This window comes from Ornithorhynchus anatinus, chromosome 12 (genome assembly GCF_004115215.2).
Source record: "Ornithorhynchus anatinus isolate Pmale09 chromosome 12, mOrnAna1.pri.v4, whole genome shotgun sequence".
Taxonomy (NCBI): Eukaryota; Metazoa; Chordata; class Mammalia; order Monotremata; family Ornithorhynchidae; genus Ornithorhynchus; species Ornithorhynchus anatinus.
This window is the reverse complement of record NC_041739.1, coordinates 52,550,198-52,570,389: the sequence shown is the minus strand read 5'-3', so window position 1 is coordinate 52,570,389 and position 20,192 is coordinate 52,550,198. Positions and strand designations below refer to the sequence as shown.

At 43.0% G+C, this 20,192-nt stretch overlaps 1 protein-coding gene across 1 annotated transcript in view; it reads left to right on the top strand.

The window, feature by feature from the left end:
• Nucleotides 1-15,923: 15,923 nt before the first annotated feature.
• The window catches only part of MAD2L1 (mitotic arrest deficient 2 like 1), a 4,691-nt gene continuing 422 nt past the window's right edge, over nt 15,924-20,192 (top strand). Inside the window, exons 1-2 of the mRNA XM_039913687.1 lie at nt 15,924-16,092; nt 18,424-18,570. Coding sequence (XP_039769621.1) covers nt 15,951-16,092; nt 18,424-18,570 — 289 coding nt within the window. The 5' untranslated portion in view covers nt 15,924-15,950. The remainder of the gene's footprint in view (nt 16,093-18,423; nt 18,571-20,192) is intronic.

Below are 20,192 nucleotides of genomic sequence, written 5' to 3'. Positions count from 1 at the left end.
CTAGTTAACATTTTCATGCTTTTCAGCATCAGAGTATCAATTACTTCTCTATAACAACTAATTTCATATTCTTGTTTTACAGATTAGAGATGAAAAAGATCAATTAAAAGTAGAAAAAATGAGAATGCTCAGCTGCCGGTACCAAGCTGCATCATTGAGATGATCTTAATATCAGAGGCCTAATAGTCAGACAAAAGGATATTGCCTTTTCTCCAAAAGTTTCCTGATGTGTTTCTGGTTGTGTCATTTCACTGTGGCTCTGCCATTTAGGTATCAATGTTTTCAGCCCCACAGACATCACCTCACTGCTGTGGCTAATTGAATTTTTCATCTTAGCCTTTGACAACCAGACCTTTGTTAACGCTATTCAGAAATATATCAGACTCAGGTCATCCATCCAAAACATGACAAAAGACCCAGATGCTCGAATAAATTGCACTCCCCAAAAGTACTGCCCTCTTCCTCCAAGCAGACACAGATTCATGACCCTCTCCCTTTTTCCTTCTCCCTCTTTGTTTTCACTTAAACTGCTATGCTTGAAAATGGTGATTCAGATAAAGTTCTTTATTTGCACCTTTTTAGAGAACGTAAATCACACTAGGAAACTTATTTAGAAAGTTAGCTACCACTGCTCGGTCCTAAAATTAGAGTAGCTTTTCATCAGGTAAGAAAAATATTATTCTAGGAAATCGAAACTTCAAATTGGGTCCCATTGTCCTGTGGAGGGGTCTTTTCTATTCATTTTTCACCCTTGCTTGATTCCCCTGATAAAACAGTGTTTGATTGTCCTCCTTTACTGAACGATAGTGGAGGAGGAGTTCACTAAAGCAGGGGTGTTGGGGCAGAAGGTATAGAGAGCTGAGTGTTTTATTGTAATGCTGAGGCAGATCAAAAAGGAGGACAAAGTTAATCCTGTCACTTATTGTTTTGCCTGGTTTAAACGTACATTCCTCAAAATTTCTACACACAAAATGGCTGGCTTGCTCACCATCGAGTGACTTCATCGCCAAAAAAAAAAGCCAAGAAAACTATTTGACAATTCTACATAAGAATTTATTTCTAAAGGGTCAGAATCCACCACTTCCTTCCCCACTAAAATAAAGGAGGAAAACATTTTCTCAAACTGGCTACCCAAAGGAGTAGGTAGCACACTCTGCTTCTTTTAGAGGTTTCAAATGAATTTAAAACAAGTGTGGATCATGTAGCTGTGCATTTTAAATAACCAGCTAACTCCTCTAAACCTGTTTGTTTTTTTCATTCAAATGCAGCTCTCACACTTCAAGGGGTTCCTGTGGCACAAAGCATCAATAAGTTTAAAAAAGCCCAAGGGAAGAAGCAATCAGAAAACTTGGGGAAGCAGCATGGCCTAGTGAATACAGCACCGGCCTGTGAGTCCAAAGGACCTGGGTTCTAATCCCAATTCTGCCACTTGTCTGCAGTGAGTCTTTGGGCAAATCACTTTATCTCTGTGCCTCAGTTATCTCATCTGTAAAATAGGGATTAAGACTGTGAGCCCAATGTGGACAGGGACCATCCAATCTGTTTAGCTTGAATCTACCCCTGTTCTTAGAACAGTGCTTGATACATAGTATGCACTAAGCAAATATCATTATTATTATTATTACTATTATCAAATAGCAAAGAGACAGACATAATTACATTGTAACACTATTTTGAGAAAAGGTTAATGTGCCTTATAGAGCAGGGTGAAGATGTCCATACTGGTACATATCATTATCACACTTTATTTTAATATACACCAAATTTACCAACATAAAAAATCCAATGAAATAAATTTTAAAGGACTTGTCTTTAGAAAATAAACATGCAAGAAAATGAAATGCATGATATTGCAAATTAATTGCCATTAAATGCAGCTCCCAGAGGGGAGGGACTGTGTATTTTACTTCTTACATGTACTCCCAACCTCCTCATACCCAGGAACCATTCACTAAATCCTTTTGGATAAAGGTGAAAAGGTTAATAGTTAAGAAAAATAGGTAATAATGAGGTTCTGTCTTGTCATTTGCTGTCGAGGTAAAATAATTAATTGTTTCAAGTTCCTACCCAAGGAAGGTGAGGCACAAAAAGCGGAAATTCTGAGTTACCAACATGGTGGCCCTTATAAGATGGAATGAAAGGAGTGCTGCCAGTCACCATGGGAACCCACACTCCACCCTGGTGATAATAATAATAATGGTGGCATTTGTTAAGCACTCACTATGTGTCAAACACTGTTATAAACGCTGGAGTAGATACAAGGTAATCAGGTTGTCCCATGTGGAGCTGACAGTCATAATCCGCATTTGACAGATGAAATAAGTGAGGCCCAGAGAAGTTAGGTGACTTGCCCAAAGTCACACAGCTGATAAGTGGTGGAGCCGGGAATAGAACCCACAACCTCTGACTCCCAAGCCCATGCTCTTTCCACTCAGCCAAGCTGCTTCTCAAACCTGGAAGCCCAATGTCAAAACATTAGGGAGTTGCAGCAGAAAGACTGTGCCTGGAGTGGGGAAGAGCATCAGAAGGCCCCTCCAAAGACTTATTCCTTCATCTATGTTTCTAATTCCCATTGTTTCGATTCTTGTTTTCTAAGTGTTGCCACTGTCTATGCATCACCTAGAAATATATTTCAGGTTTCTAACTGTCTAACTGCCCCTGTCTTGGGGGGAATGGGACCTTGGGACCAGCACTTGGGACTGGGTTTGGGACAAGGCGCTAAATAAATTACTGCTCCATTACTACAGCATGACAATCAATGCTGAGACCTACTTAGGCTGAAAATGCAAACTGTAACGCATTAAAGTTGTAGGCAGGAAATGTGCCTGTTTCTTGTTGTACTGTATTCTCTCAAGCGCTTAGTACAGTGCTTTGCACACAGTAAACTCTCAATCAATATGACTGACTGAACGAATTAACTAGTAAATGAAAATCACCTTTGGGCATTTGACATGGATTTGACCCCCAAATCTCCCCAAAGTTTTGGTCCCTGTGAAACCTCCATGCCTCTCTTGGTCTCAGATGTCATGAGCCTGCAATATTCCAGGCATCCTGCCAGGGAAGGCTCTGGGTTTCAGAATGATATAGCCTTACTGTTACAACATTTGAGAAAAAACTTCAAGAATTATTAAATAAGGGGAATAGCAGAGCATTAACTGACAAGAATTTTCAGAAGGATCAAAGACACTATTACTATATGGAAAGTCACAAATGGTCAGGCATTTGGTGCTCCCCAGTGGCTGGATGATAAAACATCACCAGACAGGTATCCTTCAGTACAGAGCCCTGCTCACCCTAACACCAGTGTGGTACCAGAGTAGTACAGGGCCATACCATCCAAATGGCACACTGGACAGGAAGTAAACCAAGGCTAAACAAGAAGTTGCCCTGAACTCCATTCCATGGCGAGTTTTCACAGTTTCCCAGTGGGCTTTGGGAATGTTCAGGGAACAATTAGGTATGTCGCAGATTATTTCTTACATTCAGCTGGTCTTCCCTTCCACCGAACCCCAGCAATAAAGGAGGGGGGAGGGTTAGGGATCAGGGCTTGAGAGACCAGTTGACCTAATCCAATCCGACCAGGTACCGCTTTTTGCAAGTTATCGGAACCCTTGAGCAGACCGCAACACACACAAGTTTCTAGCCCAGTGAGCTGAGAACACACTGAGTCATTGAGAACAAATACTTCGGTATCATCTCATAAACAATGAAGCAAATGGCACAGGATCAATTAGGTTTGCAGAGCAGAGGAAAGGGCTGAAAATTGGAGGCAGTGAGGAAAAACTCAGTTTCTGGCACTCATCTCAGACATATTTATTTATATTTTTGCTTGTTTATTTGTATTGATGTCTACCTCCCCCCAACCCCAGACTGTGAGCTCATTGTGGGAAGGGATTGTCACTCTTTATTGCTGTATTGTACTTTCCCAAGCTCTTAGTATACTATTTGAAACTGTAAGCACTTAATCTAAGTGCTTAATAAATACAATTGAAGGAATGACTGAATGAACATATTCAGGAAGCTATCAGGGTGTCCTTTGTTTCCTGCTATGATTTTAATCAATCAGTAAATCAAATTTATTGAGAGCTTATTGTATGTAGACCACTACACTTGGGAGAGTACACCTCAACAATATAACAGACACATCCCCTGTCCACAGTGAGCTACCTCTTTAAATATTGGAATATGGGTCTGAGATAGAGAGGAAGCACAAACTAACTGTGTTTTCAAAGAATCTCACCCAGTTCTAACTAGGCAAAAGAAAAAGAAAAAAAAAAGCTTTGGGATATACCCATCTCCATAATTCTCAAATAAACAGCATAGCCTAGTGGGACAAGCACAGGCCTGGGATTCAGAAGATCTAAGTTTTACTGCCAATTATGCACTTGCCTGCTGTGTGACCTTGGGCAAGTAACTTAACTTCTTCTGGGTCTCAGTTTTCACATGTGTAAAATGGTGAGTAAATACCTGTTCTTCCTACACAACAGGGACTGTGTTCTACCTGATTATCTTGTATCTACTTTAGAACATTCCTTGGCACATACTGAGCACATAACAAACACCATAATTATTATTATTACTTAAGAGAAACAGAAAAGGATTTCTTCAGCCAGGGCATGTGTTCTGCCAACATGTTCATAATATATTTAGTTCTTTGCATATCAATTTCTATGAGGTCTAATCTTCTGAAATCGAACCACCTCCTAAGGCAAACTTCTGGGTTGAGGGGTTATCTCACTCTCATTTAGCAATTTTAGAAAGCACAAAGGATTAATGACAGAGGGTAATCTTCTAAAAACAGTGAAAAAAAGTGTCTTTCCTAACTAGCCACAGTTTGAGACATTTGAGGGAGTGTTCCTCTCCCTTTCTCTCTTCCCTTCTTTCCTACCCCTTCTCACTCCTCATCTCCCCAAATCTGTCTCCCCTTATTTCTTTCATTCCCTGCCACTTGAGGTTTTTTTTTAAATAAAATGTGCCAATATTTCTAGTTTTTAATTTCCTTCTTCCTTACCTAACTCCTGCTCCCTTCTTTCTAGGTGCATGGAGTCCCTGAAGGATCCTGAAAGCTCATTTGCTTAATCTCTTCTCATTATCCTGGTGGGTAATGGCACTGTATTTATTGGCTGTGCATTGGATAAGATCAGTGGCAAAAAGCCTCCCATCTCTGAGTAGGGAGAGGTGGTAACAAGCACAGCTGCTTCCAAGCCTGCAGGACCAATACCAGTATAAATCATGATTATAGTAGACTCTGCTGGTAAGCTAACTGCAAATTTGAAATTTAAGGAAATGATAACCGTTGAGAGACACAGTTAACCCATGGCTTGGCAGAGCTATGATTCAGATTTATAGCAAAGGACGGCTGTGTTGAGAAACAAAATATCGGGTGTATTTTGCATATGGAACTAATGTAGACTCTCAGAATATATGTCATCAGACAATTAAAATATAAAGTTGTTAACAAGAACATTGGTGTATAAATTCCTAACAACCACAGAAAGAAGCAAGTCTCCTTAAAGGATCAGAATCAGAATCAACATAGCATCCTTCACTTGAGAAACTCAAAATATTCCTTTAAAATATGTATGGCAGATGTATTCTTGGTGGATGAAGACACTGAGGTACTAAGTAGAAAAAGTGAATTTATAGAGCTGACTGATCAATACTTCGATAAATAAAACTTGACAGCTGCACTGTTCTGATGAGCTCTAACCTCAGGGTACAAAATTAGGACAAGCAAAGGAAACCTGTTCCAGTTTAAACTGCCAGATTGTTTAGCATAAGAGACCAGAGCAAATCTAAACAAAATAGGGCACCTTTTGTTTGTATTTTCAGGACACTACCCAGAATGCATTTCCTTCCCAAAGATGTCATATAATCTGAGATGAAACCCAAATTTGGGGCTTTTATTTACAATGGTTTGTGCACTGAACTTTACCAAAAAGCATACCTTTTGCCAAACCATCCACCCAAACGCATGTTAAACCTTTTTTCCACAAAGCCTTGCTATATATTTCTTTAGTGATTCTGTTCATGCAAATGCCTGCACACCCACTTTTACTTCATTTAACAGTGAAATAAAATTCAGTTTTAATAGGAATTTACCCATGTCTTCTGTTACATCATGATACAAATTTCAGTCCTATATCCAATAGATTCAGAAGCAACCAACTGAAATGGAACCAGAAAATAACTAGTATGTGCATAAAATGTCTGGCCTAAAGTTAATAAATGATTCTAAAATACATATTTAACACAGGAAATGTATTTTTGCTGGATTTAATAGCAACCAGCATTTCCCAAATCTTCACAGAGGCTATGTCTTGACAGTTTCCACTTCTGGCATACTTTTGAAAAGTTCTGAGCTGTTTTGGATTTAACGCTAATTTGAAATATACTGAGTTGTCAAGCCTAACTGGTTGCAGAGTCACCCATTCTTATTTTGTTTAATGTATAAAAAGAAAGCTACAAATCAAAAAGCTCCTCTGATCAATTGTGAACATGCTTAGTCCCCACCTTTCAAATTACCACCTTCTGGGTGTTCTGTTGTGGTTGATCTAAGAAAAGATCATTGATTAATTGAGTATATAGGATCCATTCCCCATTATAACAGGACTTCATGCAGCAGAGCAACACTTTCGGGTTGAAAATGAGCCAGTTTACCCAATATTTTGCTTTCCAGGCTCCATTGTGATTTCCCCCTTAACTAGCAACTCGGGTCATAATTGTTATACTTTAAACTTGCTTTAGAATGATACAAATATTACTGTCATTATTGTCGAGATAGGGTAATGGCCATTAAACTTATTAAACTGTAGTTTACTGATAAAATTTCAGTAGCCAAATTCCCCCAATCATTTCTTTGTGGATAGAATTTAGCACAGTTCATGAAGCTCAGTAGAAAGATGCTTCAATTAATTAAATCAAAGATGCTGACTGAGCACTTACTGTAGGCAGAGAACTGTTCTAAACCCCTGGGAAAGTACAATACAATAGAGTTGGTAGTTACCATCCCTGACCACAAGGAATTTACATTTTACAAAGGGTGTCAGACACTGAAATAAATTACAGATAGGGGGACTAGAGAATAAGGATAGGTATGGATGTGCTGTGGGGTGGGTATCAAATTACTTAGGGGCTACACGGCCACTTGAATGGGTGACAAAAAGGGGAAGGTGACAGGGGAAATGAGAGCTCCAATCGATGGTAGAAGGTAGAAGGACTCTGATTTTGCTTTTAGGTTTTCCACAGTGTCCTTGTTGAAAAATATTTAAAAAGAAAACAGTTCAACATGAAGACAGACATTGTTCAAGTCTGCTTGGGACAATTGGGAAAAAAGTCTATTTTGGAAAAACAGAAGTTCATAATCCACATGTTTAATAGTGACCTTATTGAAATTGGTTCCTAACAAAGAGGGAATTGCTTTGAGTATATTCTGTAACTATTTAGCCCAGAAGAACTAAAAGCTGTTGAAGTGGAACACTTTGGTTTGTTGGCCTCTTCCAGAAGCCCATTAGCCTCCTTGCTGGCCTCCAAACTGCCTTTCAGAATCAACAACACAAGCAATTATTAATAATAATAATAATTTTGGTATTTTTCAAATGCTTACTATGTGCCAGGCACTGTACTAAGCACTGGTGTAGATACAAGCAAATCAGGTTGAACACAATCCCCATCCCAAGAGGGGCTCACAGTTTCAATCCCCGTTTTACAGATGAGAGAAGATAAGTAAAGTGACTTCCCCAACTTCACACGGTGGTGGAGCCGGGCTTTGAACCCACACCCTTCTGACTCCCAGGCCCGTGCCCTATCCACTATGCTATATTGCTTCGAGGCTACCAAAGGGCACTAGGCTAGAGCAGAAGTGGGAGTAACTGTGCGTTACATGGAGCCAAAAATGATGCAGGAGAGGCAACTGGGGGAAGCAGTGGGGGAGAAGAGAGTGGGAGAAGACAGATGTTTAGTTGAAGGGGCTGTGCAAGCCAGGTGGACTAGGTTTAGCCCCCTCTCAGCCTGGGCTACTGGGTAACAACCAGGCTAATCTCCCAGAGCCTGGGACATGTAACTGTCCTTTGTAGTGGCAGAGACGGCAGCTACTGGGAGAGGTCCAATCCAAAGATAGCAGTGCCCGCTTATTCTTGTACAACTTCCTCAATCAATGATATATTTGGAGTATCACTGTGCGCAGAGCACTCTGCTCCATGCCCGGAAGAGTACAGTAGAGGCAGGAGAGTCCAGCAGAGGTAATCCACAAACTGTCCAGAAAAGAGCAGGTGGGGAAATTCCACTGCATACTATAGGGGGACCATGTCTCTCCCCCTGATACAACTGTAGGCTGCTCTCAGGATTGAACAAGACCTGCTCAGGTTTACAGACCATGCAGTATTAGCCATATTAGAGGTGGCAGGGCCAACTACTGAGCACCCTAAAGCACTAAAGTGATTACAAAATAAGCACATTCAGATCATATCTGTCCCACAGGGGACTCTTAACCTTAGTGAAGGAGGACACCTAGCAATAAATTATAGACAAGGACCAGACAATAGACTCACTGAGAATAATGATAGTAATAATAATAATAATAATAATGGTATTTGTTAAGTGCTATGTGCCAAGTACTGTTCTAAGCTCTGAAATAAAGAATAGAGAGGCATATGAACAAATGAGTGGTTCACTGATTGACTGACTGATTGATTGATCAAAGAGACTGCCCTGATGATCTTCTCTGATAAGAAGCAGCATGGCCTAGAGGCAAGAGCATGGGCTTGAGTCAGAGGTCATAGGTTCTAATCCTAACTCTACCACTTATCTGCTGTAAGACCTTGGGCAAATCACTTAACTTCTCTATGCCTCAGTTACCTCATCTGTAAAATAGGGATTGAGCCTGTGAGCCCCCCATGGGACAACCTGATTACCTTGTATCTATCCCTTGTATCTATTTAGAAGCAGTGGCTCAATGGAAAGAGCCCGGGCTTGGAAGTCAGAGGTCATGGGTTCAAATCCCAGTTCCACTGCTTGCCACCTGTGTGACTTTGGGCCAGTCACTTAACTTCTCTGTGCCTCAGTTACCTCATCTGTAAAATGGGGATTAAAACTGTGAGCCCCACATGGGACAACCTGATCACCTTGTATCCCCCCAGCACTTAGAACAGTGCTCTGCACATAGTAAGCGCTTAACAAATACCACCATTATTATTATTATCCCAGCGCTTAGAACAGTACTTGGCACACAGTAAGGGCCTAACAAATACCATCATTATTATTATTATTCTCCAACCCAAGCACTACTCCTTTGGTCCAAACTGTGGCAGCCTTTCCAATGATCAAATATTTCCAGAGGCAAAAAAAAAATCCAATTTTGGCAGTCTCCATAATTCCTGACCCTTCGGATGATTTTTTTTCAATGTAAACAGATCTCTTCAATTCAGGATGAGGATGCAAAGTATGCTCCTTAAAATGTAAAAGATGCAGTTTTTCCAGGGAGGCAGTGCCACCTTCTGGCAATCCGGAATTCTTGTCCCCAATCCAATTTCTTTGAAAGGATGATCCCATTCCAGTGGAGTTCCCTCCTAAAAAAAGGCAAAAGCCCTCCCTCCCCACCCAAGAGGTACAGCGAGTTCGGTTTTACATTGAAATATGGTGGGAGGGGGTTTCGAGACCCCTCTGGGATTAATTGCGCTCACCTGTGTCCAGCAAAGATGGAGCACTTCTGAGCTTCTGGAACCTTGAGCCAATCACAGCCTACACTGATGGTGGGATGCCGCATCTTCCTTACCCTAAATATAAGTCCTCTGCAAACAGGCGACTAAAGGTACTGGTTGTTGATCACTGCTGTGTCAGCAGTGGTCCTCAGGGCCACTCCGGGGGTCTGAGTGCCCCTACTGAGGAATACATTGCTCATCTTGGATGCTCTCAGCGTGGCTCAGTGGAAAGAGCGTGGACTTGGGAGTCAGAGGTCATGGGTTCGAATCCCAGCTCTGCCACTTATCAGCTCTATGACTGTGGCAAGTCACTTAACTTCCCTGTGCCTTAGTGACCTCATCTGTAAAATAGGGATGAAGACTGTGAGCCTCACGTGGGACAACCTGATGACCCTGTATCTACCCCAGCACTTAGAACAGTGCTCTGCACATAGTAAGCGCTTAACAGCTACCAACATTATTATTACCTCACCTTGCCTCGCTCCTTCTACAACCCAGGCCTCACACTTCGTTCCTCTAGGGCTGACCTTCTCAAAGGGCCTCCATCTCGCCTGTCTTGCCACTGACCCCTGGACCATGTCCTACCTCTGGCCGGGAACGTCCTCCCTGCCCTAATCCAACGGACAACCATTCTCCCCCGCTTCAAAGCCTTATTGAAGGTCCATCTCCTCTGAGAGGCCTTCCCAGACCAAGCCCTGTTTTTCCTCATCTCCCATTCCCTTCTGCATCACCCTGATTTGCTTCATTTGCTCTTCTCCCTCCCAGCCCCAAATCACTTGTGTTCATATCTGTTATTTTATTTATCCCTTTGCTCATCCCCTCTCCCAACCCCAAAGCACTTAGGTAATAATAATGTTGGTATTTGTTAAGCGCTTACTATGTGCAAAGCACTGTTCTAAGCACCGGGGTAGATACAGAGTCATCAGGTTGTCCCACATGAGGCTCACAGTCTTAATTCCCATTTTACAGATGAGGTAACTGAGGCACAGAGAAGTTAAGTGACTTGCCCTCGGTCACACAGCTGACAAGTGTCAGAGGCTGGATTTGAACCCATGACCTCTGACTTGCAAGCCCGGGCTTTTTCCACTGAGCCATGCTGCTTCTGTAACTTGGTTTACTTGTATTGATGTGTCTCCCCCACTCCAGATTGTGAGCTCGCTGTGGGCAGGGAATGTCACTGTTTATTATCATATTTTACTTTCCCAAGAGCTTAGTACAATGCTCTGCACATTAGTAAGTGTTCAATAAATATAACCGAATGAATTAATTAGAAAAGGTGTCCTACACGCTGCCTGCTTCACCACACTCAAACCTAGTTACCAGAGGCCTGAGCCTAATAGAATCCATGACTATTTTTAAATGCAGGCAATGTAGCAGCATGTTGGTCACACATCAGTCTCTTCAGCCACACATTTTCTCTGACAGACACACACACACGATTTTACCATCAGTAGCACTGTCTTTAAAAACAGGATAGATTTATATGTTGGGAGCATGGACCTGGGAGTCAGAAGGATCTGGGTTCTTAATTCTGGCTCTACCACTTGTCTGCTGTGTGACCTAAGGCAAGTCGCTTCGCTTCTCTGTGCCTCAGTTACCTCATCTGTAAAATGGAGATTAAGACTGTGAGCCCGACATGGGATAGAGAATGTGTCCAACCTGATTATCTTATATCTACCCAAGCTCTTGACATGTAATAAACACTTAAATACCATCGTTATTATTATTATTCATCTATGAAAATATGTGTATGAGTGTGTATTTGTGTGTGTGTATATATGTACAAATATATGGCAGGGGAGGTATGTGTTGCCACCGACCTCTCACCCACATCCTGCCTCTGGCCTCCATCACCCTCCCTCTTCACATCCACCAGATGATCACTCTTGCCACCTTCAAAACCATTAAAAGCACATCTCCTCCAAGAGGCCTTCCCCATTAAGCTCTCATTTCCTCTTCTCCCACTCCTTTTCTAAGCATCCTTACCCATAGATTTGCATGCTTTATTCACCCTTCCTTCAGCCCCACAGCACTTATAAACATATCTATAATTTATTTATACTAACATGTCTCCCCGTCTCAACTGTAAGCTCCTGAGGGCAGGAAATTTCAACAGTTATGTTGTCCTCTCTCAAATGCTTAGTACAGTGTTCTCACACAGTAAGCTCTCAATAAGTATGATTTATCGATATGCACATATCTACGAGGCTTAGGAAGCCAAGTTGAGCCCACAACTGCATTTGTTCAGGCACCTCTTAGGGTAGGAATTGGAGATTTGAGTCAGGTTTTAAGTGTTCACGTAAAACGTTTAGGCCACGTACTCTTGGGGCCTATTCAGGCCCTGCTCCAGGGAGAACCGGTAGTACTTGGTATCCCTCTGCCCTCAGTGGGAGAAGTAAAGTTATAAACAGTCAGTTTGGCCTTGGCCTGGAGGGATTAGGGAGGATTCAGCTCGGCTGTATCTCCTGAATCCTGGACTGAATCCTCCCAACAGAGTGAGTTTGAACAGTTCTTTTAAGCCATTTGAAACTTGAGTCGAGTCTACCTGAATCCTTCTAAGCCAAGACCAAAACCTGTGTCTTTCAACCATCCCTAAAGAAAATATTTAGGGACGGGGGAATTAAGTCTGAGTTCATGCCAAAGGAACTCTAAAAAGTAAGGGAGACCTGTGTTTGTCAGTACTCAAAAGCTCTTGGACTGTGAGCCCCCTGAGATCTGGAGATGCTGTCTAATTCCCACATGTGTATTCCTTCCCTGAGATTAGTACAGTGGCCTGCACACAGTGCTTAATAATCAATCAATCAATGGTATTTATTAACTGCTTACTCTGCAGAGCACTATAGTAAGAACGTGGGAGAAGCAGTGTGGTTTAGTGGTCTGGGAGTCAGAAGGACGTGGGTTCTAATATCAGCTTTGCCATGTCTGCTGTGTAACCTTGGTCAAGTTGCTTCACTTCTCTGGGCCTGAGTTGCCTCAGATGGAAAATGGGGATTAAGACTGTGAGCCCTATGTGGGAAAGGGACTGTGTCCAACCTGATTACCTTCTATCTACCCCACTGGCAGAGTCGGTACCACAAATACCACAATTATTAATTTAATTACTACTATTACTAGTACAGTGCAACAGAGTTGATAGACACAATCTCTCCCCATAAATATTATTACTACTATCAATTAATCAATGGTATTTATTGAGTGCTTACCATGTGCAGGGCTTAGGAGAGGACAATACAACAGAGTAAAACCTTAGGTCAATTATATCAAGACTTTTCCAGTTATCCTTCTAGAAATGCACCCGGTTTCTTCATATTGTGTTTTCTTATGCATTTTGGGTAAACACTGTAAAGGTCTGCCAACAACACAAATCTACTTGAATGCAATGCAAAATGATGTTAGAAGAAATGTCTATGTGTGTGAGGGTGGCTCCCTTAAGACATACTAAAAAACCCCATTTCCTTAGCATGGGGTCTGTCAGCCATTCATCAGTTGTATTTGCGTATTTGCTACTGGTAGAGTAATGTACTAAATAAGGCTTTATTAAAGTACAATAGATTTCAGAGACATGATCCCTGCCTTCAGGGGACTTCTGATCTAGCAGGAAAACACAATGCCTGCTTTACAGAACCGGGGAGTGCCTCTGATAACGCATCGGTTCATTCATTCTATTGTATTTATTAAGCACTTACTGTGTGCAAAGCATTGTACTAAGTACTTAGGAGAGTACAATGTAACAACAAACTCATACATTCCCTGCCCACAACTAGCTCACAGTCTAGAGGGGGAGACAGACATTAATATAAATAAATATATTCAGATAAATAAATGAATAAATTACAGATATATGCATAACTATGAGTCACATGCAGGAAAGGAGCTGTGTCCAGTATAATAATGTTGGTATTTGTTAAGCACTTACTATGTGCAGAGCACTGTTCTAAGTGCTGGGGTATACAGGGTAATCAGGTTGTCCCACATGAGGTTCTCAGTCTTAATCCCCATTTTACAGATGAGGTAACTGAGGCATAGAGAAGTTAAGTAACTTGCCCACAGTCACACAGCTGCCAAGTGGCAGAGCCGGGATTTGAACTCATGATCTCTGACTCCCAAGCCCGTGCTCTTTCCACTGAGCCACGCTGTTTCTATGATTATCTAATATCTACTCCAAGATTCAGCACAGAACAAGTACTTACTAACATAATTATTAATAAAAATTGAGCATTACTGTACATATCAGAAAGTTAAAATTTTCAAAGTGCTGCTATTTCCCCGAATTTATTTTAATAACTGTAATAACATTACTTAATGTTTGTTAAGCACTGTGACTATGAGCCCCATTTGGGGCAGCAACTGTTTCTGAACTGAGTATATTGTATCTACCACCGCTACATAGTAACCAGTGGACCAATGCCACAATTATTATCATTTACTATTCTAGTTATTTATAGAAACTCCTGACAACTCATTGCCATTTTGGCTAGTCACTGGGCAAGGAACAATCAATATTTGGTATTTACTGATCACCTACTATAGACAGAGCACTGTACTAAGCACTTGGGAGAGTAAAATATAATATAGTTGGTAGACACGATACCGGCTCAAAAGGAGTTTACAGTAAAGGGGGGTTGGGGGGAAGGGGGTGGAAATACACACATCAAAATAAATTACAGATATGTACATAAGTGCTGTGACGTTGAGGGTGGGGTGAATAATAATGATGGTATTTGTTAAGAGCTTACTATGTGCCAAGCACTGTTCTATCAAGCGCTTAAAAGGGTACAGATCTGAGTGCATAGGTGATCCAGAAGGAGATGGATTAGGGGAAATAAGGATTTAGGGAAGGCCTCTAGGAGGAAAATTTATTTTAATAAGGCTTTGAAGGTGGGGAAAGTGGTGGTCTGTCCTACATTAAGGGGGAGGGAGTTCCAGGTCAGTGGCAGGACATGGGTGAGTGGTTAGATGAGATCGAGGTACAGTCAGTACATTGGCATTAGAGGAGTTAAGAGTGCGAGCTGGGTTGCAGTAGAAAATCAGAGGTAAGATGGAAGGAGCAAGCTGAATGAGTGCTTTAAAGCTTATAAATAATAATGATTGTATTTGTTAAGCGCTATGTGCCAAGCATTGTTCTAAGCACTGGGGTAGATACAAGGTTATCAAGTTGTCCCACGTGAGGCTCACAGTCTTAATTCCTATTTTACAGAGGAGGTTCCTGAGGCACAGAAAAGTTAAGTGACTTTCCCACAGTCACACAGCTGCTGAGTGGCAGAGCTGGGATTCAAACTGATGACTTCTGACTCCCAAGCCCAGGCGCTTTCCACTAAGCTACACTGCTTCCCTACATTCCAAGCGCTTAGTACAGTGCTCTGCACATAGTAAGCGCTCAATAAATGCTAATGAATGAATGAAGAGCCCGGCACTGGGCAGGGATAGTCTCTATCTGTGGCCAAACTGTCCATTCCAAGCGCTTAGTACAGTGCTCTGCACATAGTAAGCGCTCAATAAATACTATTGAATGAATGAATGAATGACTCTACACAGTCGACCCCTAAATCTACATTTAGGGGATGAGAGGCAGAGGAGGCTTTGCCATGATGCTGCTCTTTAAAGTGAAGAAGCAGCGTGGCTCAGTGGAAAGAGACTGGGCTTCAGAGTCAGAGGTCATGGGTTCGACTCCCAGCTCTGCCACTTGTCAACTGTGTGACCGTGGGCAAGTCACTTCACTTCTCTGTGCCTCAGTTACCTCATCTGTAAAATGGGGATTAACTGGGAGCCTCACATGGGACAACCTGATGACTCTGTATCTCCCCCAGCGCTTAGAACAGTGCTCTGCACATAATAAACGCTTAACAAATACCAACATTATTATTATTATTGAATGAATGAAATGAATGAATGAACGAATGGCACATAGTAAGCGCTTAACAAATACCAACATTATTATTATTATTGAATGAATGAAATGAATGAATGGCACATAGTAAGCGCTTAACAAATACCAACATTTTTTTATTTTTTTTTTTTTGGCTGTTGAGCATGGCGGCGGCCATGGTTTCCGGGAGAGTTTCCCGCCCTTTCTTCACGCCAGTCTCTCCCCACTCCACCCCCCCCCCCCCGGCGCGCACGCGCAGTCGCCTCAAGCTGGGCGGGGCACTCCGGGCGGAGATCGCGTCAGGCGGCGTCGGACGGCGTCGTGCGCATGCGCGGAGGGCGGGGACGAGGACGGGAGGAGGAGGGAGCCCAAGCCGGGCCCCGCGCATGCGCGGGGCTCGATTTGAAAAGAGTGGCGGGAGGGTGGCCGCTCCGCTCCTCTTTGAGGCCTGGGCCATGGCGCTGCAGCTCACCCGGGATCAGGGCATCACCTTGCGAGGCAGCGCCGAGATCGTCGCCGAGTTCTTCTGTGAGTGAGCCGAGCTCCGGGCTCGCACACCTCCCCTCTTTTTCCTCTCCCTGCATCCTGCGGGGAGCAGGAAAGCAGGCTGGAGCTCACCTCCTCCAAGAGGCCTTCCCAGGCTGAGCACCCCCCTTTCCCTCTGGTCCTCCCCCTTCCCCTCGGCACTGTGCATATTTCTATATATTATTTATTGCTCTATTTTAATGATGCATATATCTCTATGATTTTATTGATCTTGATGATATCTACGCCACACTATTTGTCTTGTTTTGTTCTGTTTTGCTTTGCTGTCTCCCCTGTTTAGACTGTGAGCCCGTCTTTGGGCAGGGATGGTCCCTATTTGGTGCGGAATGGTCCATTCCAAGCGCTCAGTACAGTGCTCTGCACATACTAGACGCTCAATAAATACGATTGAATGGAGGAGGAAGGGATGGCGGCCTAGAGGCCTCCCCCAAAGCGCTGCCCAGGGGCAGGAGGGTGGTGGTCAGCACTGGCCAGGCCGCCCTCCTTGGCCCAGGACCTGCTCCTCCTGGAGGAGGAGGACCCGTCTACTTAGAGAAGCGGCGTGGCTTAGCGGAAAAGGCTGGGCTTGGGAGCCACAGGTCGTGGGTTCTAATCCCGGCTCCGCCACTTGTCTGCTCTGTGACCTTGGGCAAGTCACTTAACTTCTCTGTGCCTCAGTTACGTCATCTGTAAAAATGGGGATTAAAAAATGTGAGCCCCACCTGGGACAATCTGATCACCCTGTATCTACCCCAGCGCTTAGAACAGTGCTGTGCACATAATAAGCGCTTAACAAATACTGTAATTATTACTTGTTTTCTTTTGCTGTCCTGTCTCCCCCTTTTAGACTGAGAGCCCGTTGTTGGGCAGGGATGGTCCCTATCTGCTGCCGAATGGTCCATTCCAAGTGCTCAGTACAGTGCTCTGCACATACTAGGTGCTCAATAAATACAATTGAATGAATGGAGGAGGGGATGGCGGCCTGGAGGTCCCCTCGCCCCCAAACTGCTGCCCAGTAGCAGGAGGGTGGTGGTCAGCACTGGCCAGGCCCCCCCCGGCCAGGACCTGCTCCTCCTGGAGGAGGAGGACCTGCTTGTTTTCTTTGGCTGTTCTGTCTCCCCCTTTTAGACTGTGAGCCCGTTGTTGGGCAGGGATGGTCTCTATCTGCCATTCCAAGCGTTCAGTACAGTGCTCTGCACACAGGAAGCGCTCAATAAATACAATTGAGTGAAGGAATGAAGAAGGCCTTCCCGGGCTAAGCTCCCCTTTTCCTCGGTTCCCCCTCCCCATCGACCCCACTCGCTCCCTCTGCTTTACCCCACCTCCCCGCCCCACAGCACTTGTGTGTGTGTATACATATTTATAATTCTATTTATTTCTTATTAATGTGTATAAATCTATAATTCTATTTAACGTGTGTGTACATATACATATTTATAATTCTATTTATTTTATTAATGATGTCTGTAAATCTATAATTCTATTTAAAATGTGTGTGTACATACATATTTATAATTCTATTTTATTAATGATGTGTATAAATCCATACATATTTATAATTCTATTTATTTTATTAATGATGTCTATAAACCTATAATTCTATTTATTTATATCGATGCCTGTTTACTTGTTTTGATGTCTGTCTGTCTCCTAGATTGTGAGCCGACTGTGGGCAGGGATTGTCTCTGTTGCTAAATTATACTTTCCAAGTGCTTAGTAGAGTGCTCTGCACACAGTAAGCACTTAATACTTACAATTGAATTGATGAATGAGGAGGAGGGGATGGCAGCCTGGAGGCCCCCCCCCCCGCCCCAAAGCGCTGCCTGGGGGCAGGAGGGTGGTGGTCAGTGGCACCAGGCCCTGGCTTGAGTACCCGAGGGACCCTGGCTGCCCTGAAAGGCCTCGGCATGATGGATCGGGCCAAGAAGGACAGGAAGAGAGGGTTACCCAGCCCGGACACCAGTCTTCCTTCAGTGCCACTTTGTTTTTCACACCTGAATAGTTCATAACTTACTGCCCCTCTAGACTTTAAGATCATTAAGAGCCGGGAACACGGCCACCAACTCTTTTCCGCATCCTCCCAAGCACTTAGAACAGAGCTCTGCACACAGTCAGCACCATCGATTCATTGATATCCCTTTCATTTCAGCATATGGCATAAACAGTATTTTATATAGTGGAATATAGCCATCCAAAACCTTTACACGAATACAGAAATGTGGACTCACCTTGCTTGTTGCTACAGACCCTGACCTTAGAAATTATTTCAACAATTAAAAGGTTTGACCCTGTCCTCAAGGAGCTTTTTATTAATTGATATCCCTTTCATTTCAGCATACGGCATAAACAGTATCTTATATCAACGTGGAATATATCCTTCTGAAACCTTCACACGAGTGCAGAAATATGGACTCACCTTGCTTGTAACTACAGACCCTGACCTTATAAATTACTTGAACAATGTGGTGGAACAATTAAAAGGTATGACCCTGTCCTCAAGGAGCTTTTATATTCTAAAGGTGTTGAAGCATGGCAAATTTATCTGTGTTTATCAAGAAACCAAAATGTAAAAGGTCCCCATCCTATGAAAGCCAGTAGTAGAAAGAGTGGCTGAATTGAGCTAGTAATTGCTGAGGAAAATTGTAGCCATGGGCAAGCTTCTTCATGGATCTTATGCTCTTCGTACCTAGTTTCCCCCAGATGCCTTTTCCCAACTTTAACTGTTGATATATTGATATAGATTAAGCTTTTTAAGAATTTCACATCAAAAGAATTAATCTGACAAAGAGTGATGCAGAACCCATCTCTTAGTTAGATTTTTCTCTCACCTTGGCATCATGATCCCTGGGTCTTTAAAATAATATATATATATACATATATGTACATATGTATATATATGTATATATATATATGTATATATATATAACTTAGAAAAGTCTGCATCTATACAGCTACTGAATTTCTGACTCGAGGCTAATTTGTGATCTGAAAACACATTTGTGGTTAATTTGGAAAGTAAAACTGCATTCATTTATAGCCTGGCAAAATTTTAAGGTGTGGGGAGGTTTACCTAGTTAACTCTAGGACATCTCTCCTTGGATGTCCACCCGTCACCTCAAGCTTAATGTGTCCTAAACTGACCTCCTTATCTTCTCACCCAATCCCTGCCCTCCATATGACTTTCCCATCACTGTAGACAGCACCACCATTCTTACTGTCTCACAAGCCGTAACCTTGGCATTATCCTTGACTCCTTTCTCTCTTTCAACCCACAATCCATCACTATATCCTATCGGTTCCACCTTCACAGCATTGCTAAAATCTGTCCTTTCCTCTCCAACCAAACTGCTACCACTTTAATACATTCACTCATCATATCCCGCCTGGATTACTGCATCAGCCTCCTTTCTCCCAGCCTCCCGCCTCTCCCCACTCCAGTCCATGCTTCGCTCTGCTGCCCAGATCACTTTTCTACAGAAACGTTCAGGATGTCACCCCTCTCCTCACAAAAATTCCAGCAGTTGCCCAACCACCTCCGTATCAAACAAAAACTCCTCACCATTGACTTTAAAGCACTCTACCACTTTACCCCCTCCTACCTCACCTTGCTACTCTCCTTCTCCAGTCCAGCCTGCACACTTTCCTCCTCTAGTTCTAACGTCATTGTGCCTCACTCTCGCCTGTGTCACCCCCGTTGCTGGCTCCTAGCCCATGACCTGCCTCAGGCCAAAATACCCTCCCTCCTCATATCCGACAGTTACTCTCTCCCCCCCCCCCCACCTCTTCAAAGCCTTATGGAAGACACACCTTCACTAAGACGCCTTCCCAGACTAGGCACCCCCAATCTTCTCCCATACCCTTCTGCATCGCCCTGACTTGCTCCCTTTGATCGCCCCCTGCCCCATCCACACATCACTTATGTTCATACCTGTAATTTATTTGTATTGATGTCTTTCTCCTCCCCCCACCCATTGTGGGGAGGGAATGTCTATTGTTGTAGTTTCCCAAGTGTTTAGTATAGTGTTCTGCACACAGTAAATGCTCAGTATATACAACTGAATGAATGCATGCCCTCCTCTGAAAGGTGTGTGGTTATAGACTAT